Below are 11896 nucleotides of genomic sequence, written 5' to 3' on the forward strand. Positions count from 1 at the left end.
TCCCCCCTCGGCGTACTCACCCCAGAAGGAAGCAGGCCGCACCCAGGCATGTCCGGGCCCAGCCCGCCATGAGCCATGGGCACATGGCGGACTGGGTTCGGGATCCGAGCTAGACGTCCTCTCCCGCAGCCCTCGGCTCGCCTCTGGCAGCCGGAAGTTAAATCCTGCAGGCCCGAGGTTGCGCCCCTCCCCAATCCCGTTCACCCACCACCCAATGAGGGTGTTGGGTGGGTCCCGGACATGCCCAGTCACGGAGGCCTCCCCCCTCGGCGTACTCACCCCAGAAGGAAGCAGGCCGCACCCAGGCATGTCCGGGCCCAGCCCGCCATGAGCCATGGGCACATGGCGGACTGGGTTCGGGATCCGAGCTAGACGTCCTCTCCCGCAGCCCTCGGCTCGCCTCTGGCAGCCGGAAGTTAAATCCTGCAGGCCCGAGGTTGCGCCCCTCCCCAATCCCGTTCACCCACCACCCAATGAGGGTGTTGGGTGGGTCCCGGACATGCCCAGTCACGGAGGCCTCCCCCCTCGGCGTACTCACCCCAGAAGGAAGCAGGCCGCACCCAGGCATGTCCGGGCCCAGCCCGCCATGAGCCATGGGCACATGGCGGACTGGGTTCGGGATCCGAGCTAGACGTCCTCTCCCGCAGCCCTCGGCTCGCCTCTGGCAGCCGGAAGTTAAATCCTGCAGGCCCGAGGTTGCGCCCCTCCCCAATCCCGTTCACCCACCACCCAATGAGGGTGTTGGGTGGGTCCCGGACATGCCCAGTCACGGAGGCCTCCCCCCTCGGCGTACTCACCCCAGAAGGAAGCAGGCCGCACCCAGGCATGTCCGGGCCCAGCCCGCCATGAGCCATGGGCACATGGCGGACTGGGTTCGGGATCCGAGCTAGACGTCCTCTCCCGCAGCCCTCGGCTCGCCTCTTGACTCAGTTCTTGATTCCAGCCCACTGCTGATGCACGCCCTGGGAGGCAGCAAGTGATGGCCCAAGTAGAGGGTTCCTGCCACCTGCATGGGAGACCTGGATGGGCGTCGCAGTTCCTGCTTCGGCCTGGCCCAACTCTGGTTTTGGAGTGAACCAGTGGATGGGCGATTTCACCTCATTTCAAATTAATTAATTTTAAAAAGCATAAAAGTGCTCAAAATTTACAGTAAGTGACGTTACATAATCTCATGGTGGAACTGACGTATTCTGTTATTACATAAATAGCACATGGTGCTCAGAGCACACAACCCACCTGGCATGTCAGCAGGACCCAAGGCAAGGTATCAGCTGAAAGAAAAACCTAGAGAAAGTGACACTCCGACGAGTCACGGGTAGATGAGCTTCATCACACCATGACATCATATCAGCAGGCAGGGTTTTACAAAGGATTACAAGTGATTTCGCAGTGAAACTTTGGGCTTCCTCCAGTCTGCCTCTGAGCTCCGTCACCAACACATCATTGTTAGTCAGCTGCACTTGCTTCTACTTCCTACCACACAGACCCCCCCAGCCTTTCAGGAGGCTCTTGTCATTTCTTCAGAAACCTTCCAACTGCTCTCAGTGATGGCAGAAGGACAAGGCTTTGTTCTGATCTCTGCTTCACTGGAGGGAAAAATCTCCCCCCTCAATGCTCTTGTTGAAATTATGGCTGTTTACTTATCGAAGCTAACAGAACACTTTGAGAACCACATCAAAGATGGAAAGGAAGACAGGTTGAACAACACTGCAGGCCAGGCTCTACAACAGGTACCTTGGTCTGTGGGCACACTGAAGTAGACAAGGACAGCCATAAGGTCTTAGAATTTCACACCTTTGCTGTAATACAGCGGACACCTCTCAGAACATCAAGATCACTCAATTTACACCCTTGAAACACTCTTCCCACATCCACATTGGGCTTTAAACTATGGTCTCACTGCTGATGCAGTGTGACAGTGAGAGTGGCACACTCCTCCCTGCTCCACTCCCCCATCCCCTAAAGGAGGGAAACTGGACAGGTTTATCTCATACACCCTCCCTCCAACTCAACCCTCTCCATCCTAATTGGAATTGGAAGCCAACAAGGGTCTGCAAACCCTTCATATTTGTAATAAATATTAAAAAACAGATTACAGTTGTTTGCAGTGTCCAAATGAAGAATTTGATTTAATTTATACTAAGTACAATGTAACTACTACGTTGCAAAAAGTAACTTGGCTTTAAAATTATTTTTATTATCTCTCTGCAAAGAAGCTATAAGCTTAAAAACACTCATCAAAACACTGAAGCATTTTAAAATCACATATGACACATCTTTCATAATTTACAAATAAGAAGAAAACGCTAAATTCTGTGAGTTAGAACTACTGAATGATCTGGATAGAAGTTTACTAGAAGGAACCTGAACACGGAGCTTTGGATCCATGAGGCAGAGGTTTGCCTGCTGCAAGGCCTGGGTCTTCCACACAGCTGACTCGGGTTCTGACTCTTTCTGTAGGTTCGCAGTGTGTGAACATACATGGGTAGAAAATGTGCAGAACAAGAAGCAAGCCAACATCCTCCTCCCATACACGGCCAATCTGATGTCTTCAAAGTCCTTAATTGATCTGACGTGTGATTCACAAACCAAAGTTGACCTGGACAAAGACTGTCCCCAAACAAAGGCCAGGCCTCTGGAACTATGTTGACTGCCTCCTGTGCTATCCCTGTTACAGAAGAAAGCCAGGATGTGTGCTTCTTAAAATAAATGAAGCAACATCCAGGCACCCTGCTCAGCAACAGGACCCCAGATCCACGCATGTCTTTCAAACAGTCCCCGGAGTCATCCCTGAAATGCAGGCATCACATTTCCTAACGAGGTATTTTTCAGAAACAAGCAAAATCTCCTAGTCAGAACGAAGCCATCCAGTCCTTGTAAAACAGAGATGCTCCACTATGCCGAGACTCAGTCACCTGCCTGTCATCTGATATACACATAAGATGCTGTATGGAGGGTGGACACACAGGCCGTAAGTCAGCATCAGGCCAGACCTTTCCCGGAGAATGAGGGAAGGTAAGCTGGCAAGGGGCCAAGCAAGGAGAAGGGAGCTTTCCCCACCCCAGGGTGCCGAGAGTTGCGTGCTCCCCACAAGTGTGCTCACTCTTCAGGGTGGGGCAGGAAGGCTGCCTCAACCAAGGCCCTCCTGAATGCCGCGAATCCTCCGGGCCAGCTGCACATCCTTTGGGAACAGGGTAACTCGGCCGGCATGTAAGGACAGGAGATAGGCATCCTCAAAGAGGTGAACGAGGAACGCTTCTGCCGCCTGTGGGCAGAAAAGGACGGAGGTGACACTGCAGACACGGGAGTCTGGGGAGCATGGCCACTTTTCTTTGGGCACCTGCTGACCTTCACCTCCAGCAGCTGAAGGCCTATAGGGAGGATGGATCACAAAAGGAAACTGGACTCCGTTGGCAATTCCACCCCTCAAGGAGGCGGGCTGCAGCCAGGTGCATGGGCTTCTAGAACATCAGCTTCTCCCATGCCCTGCAGCCTCACCCAGCTATGCTCCGATCTCTTCTTACCTCTTGCAGGGCCAATAGGGCCTGGGCTTGCCAGTTGAAGTCCACGCCCCGGGTGAATCTAGTGCTGATTTCTCTGACCTGTGAAGGAGTGGGGAGAGGGCAGGAAATAGGAGCAGAGGAGATGCATGGAAAGATGGGCTCTCTCCAGGAGTCTCCACGGAACCTGGCACTCCGTCTGGGAAGGAGTGCAGCTAATTGGTAGAAGACAGATAAGGCGACAATCTTCCAGGGCAGGGAAAGAGACCAATGGGCTGATGGATGAGAGCGTTCCTATTACCACAGACAGCTTCAAAACCTGAAGATGCTCTAAGCCCCAGGCAGGTGAGAGAAGGTGTGCTTCTGCCATGGAACTAATAGTGGGGTCCCCAACACCCAGGCGGGGGCTCCTTGGTGCTCACCACGCGGGCAAAGGGCAGCTTCCTCAACAGCAGGTCTGTGCTCTTCTGCAGCTTCCGCATCTCCTTCAGCCAGGCGAACTGCCGCCGCCGCCGGGTGATCCGAGAAGGGGTGCCTGCAAAAGCATGGCATCAGGGCGGCTGAGAGTGACAGGAAGCAGGCTGCACTGCAACTAGAAGGTGGCACACAGGTGTGAGATGGACACTTGTCAGATGGGGGCTGCTCTGCGGCTCAGGGCTATCTGCTGGGAAGCCCCTCTCTTCCAGGTTGCCAACTTAGCCATTTGGGCTTCAGGTCTTTTATTTAGCAGCTGGAAGGACTCTGAGAAATCAGCTAGAAGAGGTCCCTTGTCCTGATTCTGCTGAGGCCTGGTGAAGGGAAGGTGGCTGGCCAGAGCACATCAGTGGCCAATGGTGACTTCATAAGTGGTAGCACTTGGCTATGGAGTCAGGGTCTTTGATCCAAATATTGGTTTCAACAACAACAAAGAACAAAATAATGAAAAACAGCCCCAAGGTAGCAACCAATTCAGCCAATTCTCTATTATTTGCTGATTTACTCCCCCAAATGACCATAACAGTTATCACCAGGCCAGTTTGCAGCCAGGAGCCAGAAGCCCCCTTCAGACTTGCACTTGGGTACAGGAGCCCAAGCACATGAATAGGGATCCAGATTGGAATCAGAGCAGCGGGTACTCGAACCAGGCACTCTAGCATGAGGACAGACTATCATTGGCAATGGCTTAATCAATCATGCCCATAACATTGGTGCTCCCCATCTCTACCTTTTTTTTTTTTAAAGATTTATTTTATTTTTATTACAAAGTCAGATATACTGAGAGGAGGAGAGATAGAGAGGAAGTGGAGCTGCCGGGATTAGAACCAGCGGCCATATGGGATCAAGGCGAGGACCTTAGCCACTAGGCCACGCTGCTGAGCCCTCTACCTTTTTTTTTTAAAGATTATTTATTTTTATTACAAAGTCAGATATACAGAGAGGAGAGACAGAGAGGAAGATCTTCTGTCCGATGAGTCATTCCCCAAGTGAGCCGCAACGGCTGGTGCTGTGCCGATCCAAAGCCGGGAACCTGGAACCTCTTCCGGGTCTCCCAGGCGGGTGCAGGGTCCCAAAGCCTTGAGCCGTCCTGACTGCCTTCCCAGGCCACAAGCAGGGAGCTGGATGGGAAGTGGAGCTGCCAGGATTAGAACGAGCGCCCATATGGGATCCCGGGGCACGTTCAAGGTGAGAACTTTAGCTGCTAGGCCAGCCGCTGGGCCCCATCTCCACTTTTGATTCAGGGGATCATCTAAGAGGAAGAGGAGGTACCCATACACTGCTGGCTCCTGCCTCCCCCTCCACACCCATCAACAACCTGGTTTCTGGAGGCAACCTTCATAGATAGGGTGTCATAAGAATGCAAAGACAGACACACCAAGTGATTTAGGAGAGCGCACCATGAGAAAAAGGAACCAAGCTCAACAAACAGAATAACCAGCACTACAGGAATCTGAGTTAACAAGCAGAGAGCCTTTTTGACAAATGCAGATGACAGCCTCACATAGAGAAGAAGAGAAGAAAATCTATGACTCAAGCACAAGTGATAAGCAGCCAATTAAAGAGCTTGTGGGAAGGAACCTGGATTAAAGGTGCAGGGTGTAGGTGTCTGGCACAGCAGTGCTGTACTGGGTGCCTGGGTTTAAGTTCTAGCTCTGCACCCGATTCTGGCTCCGTGCTAACGTGCACCCTGGAAGGTAGCAGGTAACATCAAGTGGCTGGGTCCCTGTCAGCCATGGAGGGAGGCCAGGATTGAGTGACCTGCTCTATCTTCGACCTGGCCCAGTAATGGCCATTTCAGGCTTTTGGGAAGTGAATCAGTGGATAGGAACTCGCTCTCTCTATGCCTTTCAAATACATTTGAAAAATTAGAAAATAGAATAGCTAGGCTTTGAATAACCCATGTAAGGATTTAATCCTGATAAGATTCAATCCTAAAGTTGCAGGAAGCTGGGGAAGAGGGAGAGGTGATCTACTGTGATGTTAAAGATCAATCATGTGGCCGCCTAGGGGAGCAGGAACTAGGGGCCAGAATGGAAGCAGAGTGCTGGTCAGGAGGCTCCCACAGTGGCCCTCGAGAGGACCAGGGGCTGGGCCTGGGCTGCTGGGGGTAGAGATGGAGGCAGGTAGAGTGAGGAAGGATGCAGTCTGCTTGAATCTGCATTTGGACCACACGTGAGGGTGACAGAAAACGCTTCTCCCAGGTTTCTGGCTTGCACACTCAGTGGGTGGCGGCACCATTTACCATGGACCAAAACGGGAGAACTGAATAAAGAGGCTGGAGGGAAGTCCTCCAGAGTTTGGCTTTGAAATGTGGGTAGGACCCACCCAGGAGCACTCCCTAAGGTAAACAGGTAGCTGGATATCAGGGGACTAGGGTCAATGGAGGGGTCAGATGGATGCGGAAGTTAGAGTTGTGATGGACATGTGGTGATGTGTGGGGCTGCGGGTGCCTGGCAGACAGGTAGAGCTGCAGGGAGCAGCCCAGGGAGCGTGTGCAGTTAGGCCGCCCAGGGTGCAGAGATTTCAAGAAGAGGGTGGCTCAGTTAGAACATCTGGATGTGGATCTGATGCAGTGGCCTTGCGCTTTCCAACAGGGACACACCCTCCTTCCCAAGAAAGCTGATGGCTCCATGGTAGTAGTGACTAGGAGACCTGGCAAGTAGGGAGGTGCTAGTGGCCAGGGTGGTGGTTAATGATGGGCTCCCTGTGGCCTCGAGGGACCTGGCTGTCTCACAGACAGAATGCCATCCACATCTGGCTCAGCATGGGCTGCCTGGTCCCTCTGCTGAGCATATGGCCTGCTCATTGCCCTTTGGGCTCTACCCACAGGTCCTGGTGAGAACTTGAGAAAGAAAGTCCCCAGAGGGTCCAATGTGATAGCATAGCGGTTAAAGTCCTAGTCTTGAATGCGCCGGGATCCCATATGAGCACGGGTTCTAATGCTGGCTGCTCCACTTCCCATCCAGCTCCCTGCTAGTGGCCTGAGAAAGCAGTGGAGGACAGCCCAAAGTCTTGGGACCCTGCACCTGCATGGGAGACCTGGAAGAGCTCCTGGCTTCGGATTGGCTCAGCTTCAGCCGCTGCAGCTGGCTGTGAACCATCAGATGGAAGATCTTCCTCTCTGTCTCTCCTCCTTTCTGTATATTTACGTTTCCAACAAAAAAATAAATAAATTAAAAAAAAAAAAAAACAACGAAGGTCCCTAGAGACACAGGGCACCCACTGTGCCCCCTTCACAACCCAGGGTGAACGCCTGGTTTCCAGGCTTCCCACGTCAGCTCTCCAGTTGCCATGAGGTCCTGCAGCCCTCAGAAAGAGGCACACACATACACCCCAGCCCTTCCTATAGGTCAGAGGCTTTTGGGAAGGGTTATACCCCCACAAGGCCACCAGCAGCTGAGAGTGAGTGGAGTGGCGGAGCTGCTGGAAGCCAAAGAGGAGGAGAAAAGATACAGAACAGTCGTGGGGAGAATGAAAAAACCAAGTTCTTACACAGGAGCCACGAGGTGTGGCGCGCTCACTTGAGATAAGTTTCATTTAACCAGGAGTAGAAGAGGTATTTGTTTACACTGGCAAGCAAGAGCAAACATCACACCTACTGTTTCCACTAAAATTACCAACAGGGGCTGCTCCCATCCCAGATGTGTGCTGGCTCCAGTCCCGGCTGCTCCACTTCCAACCCAGCTCCCCACTACCGGGACTGTGAAGTAGAGGTTGACAGCTCAAGGCCTATGTCCTTGTCACCCACGTGGGAGCCCTGAACTCCTGACTTTAGCCTGGCCCAGCCTTATTCACAGCAGCCTCTCGGGGAGTGAACCAGTGAATGGAAGATGGCACTCTACTACTCTGCCTTGCAAATAAACAGTCTTTAAAAAATAAAACCATCAACAAGACAAAAAAAAAAAAGACCACAGCTCTGCTTTTATTATACTGGTCTCAGGATCCGATACTACCCAAGAAGCAATAAAATTTGTCAGTTTGGAAAAGAGGTTGTGAATGGCATGAGTAGATAGATAGTAGTCTAATAAAGGCCAAAGACAACAAATACTGAGGTGTCAGAAAAGAAAAATGCTCCCCCAACTCACAGTAGGTAATCACCGGTAACACATGTTGTCCACTACGCTCTCAGCAGGTACAGGACCGCAGCCACATAGGGGTGGAGGGACCTTCCATGCCTCCCCCCCGCCCCCACAGCACAGAAACCAAGGGCCACAGACTCAGAGCTTTTTTATTTGGACACAGAGCCCGGAAGGGGTCGGGGTGGGCGCTCAGAGTGACTCGTTTCAAGGCCCAACACAGCCACTCAGTGAAGGCAGGAAGAATTCTGCCCAGGAAGGTTGCGCCGGCGGCTGCACACGTGTGCTCCAGTGCCCGGGTTGGTCTGCACCTGCGCGCTCCGTCACGGCAAAAATGCGCACAGCCAGCCCCGCGGCTGACCACCTCGTCCCCTTTCAGAACTGGTTCCCTCAGCCCTTGGCCGTGCCCGCCACGGGTCTGCTAGGAGCTTAAAGACGGCGGGGGTCCGGGTGCCCCAAGCGAGCGTCGCTGGGGACGCGGCAGGGCAGGGCCGCGCGGGGGTTACCTGAGACGTCCCGCCTCCGGGGGCTGCGGGTCGGACTCGCTCTGCGCCTCGTCGGGGCCTCCGGCTTGCGGCTGCGACGGCGCGGGCCCATGGCGGGCCGCGCAGGGGCTCGGTCCCGCGGCTCCTCCTACTCGGACGGACTTCCCGGACCGCGCCCGGGGAGTACGAAAGGCCAGCGCCTGCAGAGAACCTGCAGGGCCGCCCGGGCTTTGAGTGTAGCCTGCGGCGCCTCCAGGTTCAAATCGCCCGCTCCGCCTACTTACTTCATCACAGGCATTTTTTAAAACCCCAATCCAGCGACTCCCAGTGGCTGACTCTGGTAGAGCGACCGTGGGAACGACCAATGAGAGCACGAGCTGAGACAACGACGAGGGCGCCGATAGGCAGAGAGTGGGGAAACACGACGGAGCGACGGCCCAGTCAGCCAATGGAAACCTGGCAAAGTAAAGAGAGGCGGGGGTTTCCCCCAGACCACGCCTTGTGGGTGGGAGTGGCGGCGCTTGAGGTCAGGGACGGGTGTCCTCGGGTGCCCTTTGATCTCAGTGGGTAGACTTGGACGGTCCGTTTGCAGAATCCGTTTCTGCAGGTTTTGCGCTCTGGACACTCGGGATGAACCCACAGACCCTCAGAGGACTAGCAGCCTTCAGTCGCGCCTCTTGGCCCTCGCTGCCGGAGCTAGGGCTCCGAAGCTGGCCTCACTGTGCACCGGGCACATAATGAAGGTTGTGGGGCGGGGCCAGGTTCTGAGGGGCTCTGCAAATGGGGTCTCTAGAGTCATGGCGCCCCAAAGGGAGCGTTCTCTCCCCGCTCCGTGGAGAACAATATGAATTCTAGTCATGTCTCGGTGCGTGGAGAATCTTAATTTACTCATTTTTCTTTCTTGGGGTTTCCAAAATGCACAGTAATCAGGAAAATTTATAGAAAAGCAGTGATTTCACGGAACCCTTGGCGGGTGGGAGATGCTGATGGGGACATAAAAGCAGTGCAGCTGTTTTGCAAAATAGGGTGGTGGGCCCTGAAGAAATAAAAGAAACGGGATTCCCACGCGATCCAGAAGTCCTGCTTCTGGCTACACATCCCAAAGAACTGAAGGCGGGCGCACACCCGTGTTTGCAGCAGCTTTATTCGCAGGAGCAAAAAGGTGGAAGCAATCCCAATGACCACCAACAAAAGAGTGGGTAAATAAACGTGGTTTCTACAATGGACAGGTTCAGTCTTAAAAAGGACAGAAACTCTGACACATGCCAAAAATTTACATGAACCAAGGCCTGTGTTGTGGCACAGAGGGTTAAGCCCCTGCTTGTCATAGTGAGTATCCTGTGTAGAACAGGACAGGTTGCTTCCTGACCACTACAACTCCCTGCTGATACACCTAGAAAAACGAGCCAAGGGGTCCAGGGCCTTGGATAGCGGCCAAAGTCCTCGCCTTGAACGCTCCGGGATCCCATATGGATGCTGGTTCTAATCCCGGCAGCCCTGCTTCCCGTCCAGCTCCCTGCTTGTGGCCTGGGAAAGCAGTTGAGGACGGCCCAAAGCCTTGGGACCCTGCACCCGTGTGGGAGACCCAGAAGAGCTCCTGGCTCCTGGCTTCGGATCGGCGCACACTGGTCATTGCAGTCACTTCGGGAGTGAATCATTGGACAGAAGATATTTCTGTCTCTCCTCCTCTATATATATATATATCTGACTTTCCAATAAAAATAAATCTTTTTTTTTTTTTGAAGAAAAGGCACCAAGGATGGCCCAAATGCTTGAGCCCCTGTCACCCACCTGGGAGATCCGGGCAGAATTCCTGGCCTTCCGCCTGGCCCAGTCCTGGAAGGCATTGCAGTCATTTGGGAGGGTGACCCAGGACAGATATATAAATATTATGTCTCCAACTTTTGATAAATAAGTCTTTACCAAAAATAAATAAATTAATAAATAAATAAATAAATAAATAAATAAATAAATACGATTCCTAAAGACATTCTGCTGTGTGGCATAAGCCAGACACAAAAGGATTCCAGGTGAACAAGGGTCTGAGTAGTCTGTTCACAGAGCTGCGTGCAGGTGGGGGTGATGGGGAATCCTGCTGAGTCAGTGTGGGAAGGTTCTGGAGAGGGATGGAGGGGTACTTAGTGCCGCAGAACTACATACTTCAACATGACTAAGATGGCACATTGTGCAGTGTGTCCACTATATTGCAATAAAATGAATAGGAACAGAGCTAAAGAAGGAAGGGCAGGAGAAGGGAAGGCTTTTTTTTTTTGGTTGGTTGGTGTTTTGTATTTTCACTAAATTCATGGAGCTACAGTCAGATCTGCTTTCCGGTAATTCGGGTCAACTACTTGGACCATCCTCTGCTGCCCTCCCAGGCACACCAGCAGGGAGCTGGACCACAAGTGGAGCAACTGGGACTTGAACTGGCACCTGTAGGGGATGTCAGCACCACAGTGGAGAATTAGACTACTAAGCCACAACTCCAGTCCAGGACAAGACATCTTTACTGGTGCCTTAACTACTGTGTCAGCACCTGCCCTGTCCTCACATTGAGAGTAAATAATAACTAAGAGGTAGTGACGGACTGTGTACCATGCCCACCAACCAGTTCCTGTTTGTCCTTCTCCAAGGCACCGGTTACTTCAGGGGGACAGGATGGAAAGCACTGTCCAGGGTGGTGATGTGTTTTATATGATGGGGGGGTCTGGGATCAGGTCCCAGCATCCAGAGAGGAGCTGTTAGTCTTGAACCACTCAGTTCTGTTGCTCAGCGTGCTCTTGTCGGTGATGGGTGGGGGAGGGTGTCAGTTTTTTAGCATGTCTGGGAGGAGAGCAGCTACTGAACAGTTTCCCTTCTGGGTGGTGAGGAGAAGCCCACAGGCCCATGGGTCAGTCTCAATGGGCACCAGTGTCAGGAGCTGCTCAGAAACAAGCCCAACCTCTTGCACATTCCACGCGGGACCTGTACCTTGTGCCTGGCCTCTTGGGGCTTCCTTTGCTACTTGCCCTGCCCGGCCCTCTTGGGTAGCAGTCTTGTGGCTGCTCCGTGCTCAGCACTGCCATCTGGAGAAAGGTACCACAGCAGGGCCCTCCAGGATCTCCCTTTGTCTGGAGCCACCAACCCCTCACCAGTTTTATTTCCCTTAAGACCCCCTCCCCCCAAATGCATGTCCCCCGCCCTCTGCAGTCTTCTCTTGTGTTGATGGTGATTGGGGCTGTCGGTTAGACACCCATGTTCCTGGGGAATCAAATCGAAGAGGTGTGGAGGGCCTGGAATTAGCATTTTGGCCACCACCAGATGCGTGGTGGGAAACCAAATGGTTACACCTAGCCCAGCAGTGGCTTTCTGTCGGGGT

At 53.1% G+C, this 11896-nt stretch overlaps 1 protein-coding gene across 2 annotated transcripts; it reads right to left on the reverse strand.

Moving 5' to 3' along the window:
* Positions 1-2072: 2072 nt before the first annotated feature.
* Positions 2073-8749, reverse strand: CENPA (centromere protein A). Of its 2 annotated transcripts, XM_058668164.1 has the most exons (5): positions 8560-8749; positions 3923-4035; positions 3525-3602; positions 3104-3265; positions 2083-2668 (listed from the first exon to the last, which is right to left on the reverse strand). In XM_058668164.1, exons 1-4 carry the CDS (start codon positions 8648-8650, stop codon positions 3131-3133), a joined length of 417 nt encoding a protein of 138 aa, XP_058524147.1. In that variant the 5' UTR covers positions 8651-8749; the 3' UTR covers positions 2083-2668; positions 3104-3130. The 2 variants fall into 2 exon arrangements, with proteins under 2 accessions (XP_004582925.2, XP_058524147.1); XM_004582868.2 differs by having other exon boundaries at positions 2073-3265.
* Between the last annotated feature and the right edge of the window lie 3147 nt (positions 8750-11896).

The sequence above is a fragment of the Ochotona princeps genome, chromosome 8 (assembly GCF_030435755.1).
Source record: "Ochotona princeps isolate mOchPri1 chromosome 8, mOchPri1.hap1, whole genome shotgun sequence".
Classification (NCBI taxonomy): Eukaryota; Metazoa; Chordata; class Mammalia; order Lagomorpha; family Ochotonidae; genus Ochotona; species Ochotona princeps.

Bases quoted from the DNA above. Each gene is read 5' to 3' on its own strand.
- CENPA (XM_004582868.2), bottom strand. From the start codon at position 8,650: ATGGGCCCGCGCCGTCGCAGCCGCAAGCCGGAGGCCCCGACGAGGCGC. The intron at 4,036-8,559 runs GTAACCCCCGCG...ATGCTTTTGCAG, and splicing joins CCGGAGGCGGGACGTCTCAG to GCACCCCTTCTCGGATCACC. The intron at 3,603-3,922 runs GTGAGCACCAAG...ACTCCTTCACAG, and splicing joins AGCTGCCCTTTGCCCGCGTG to GTCAGAGAAATCAGCACTAG.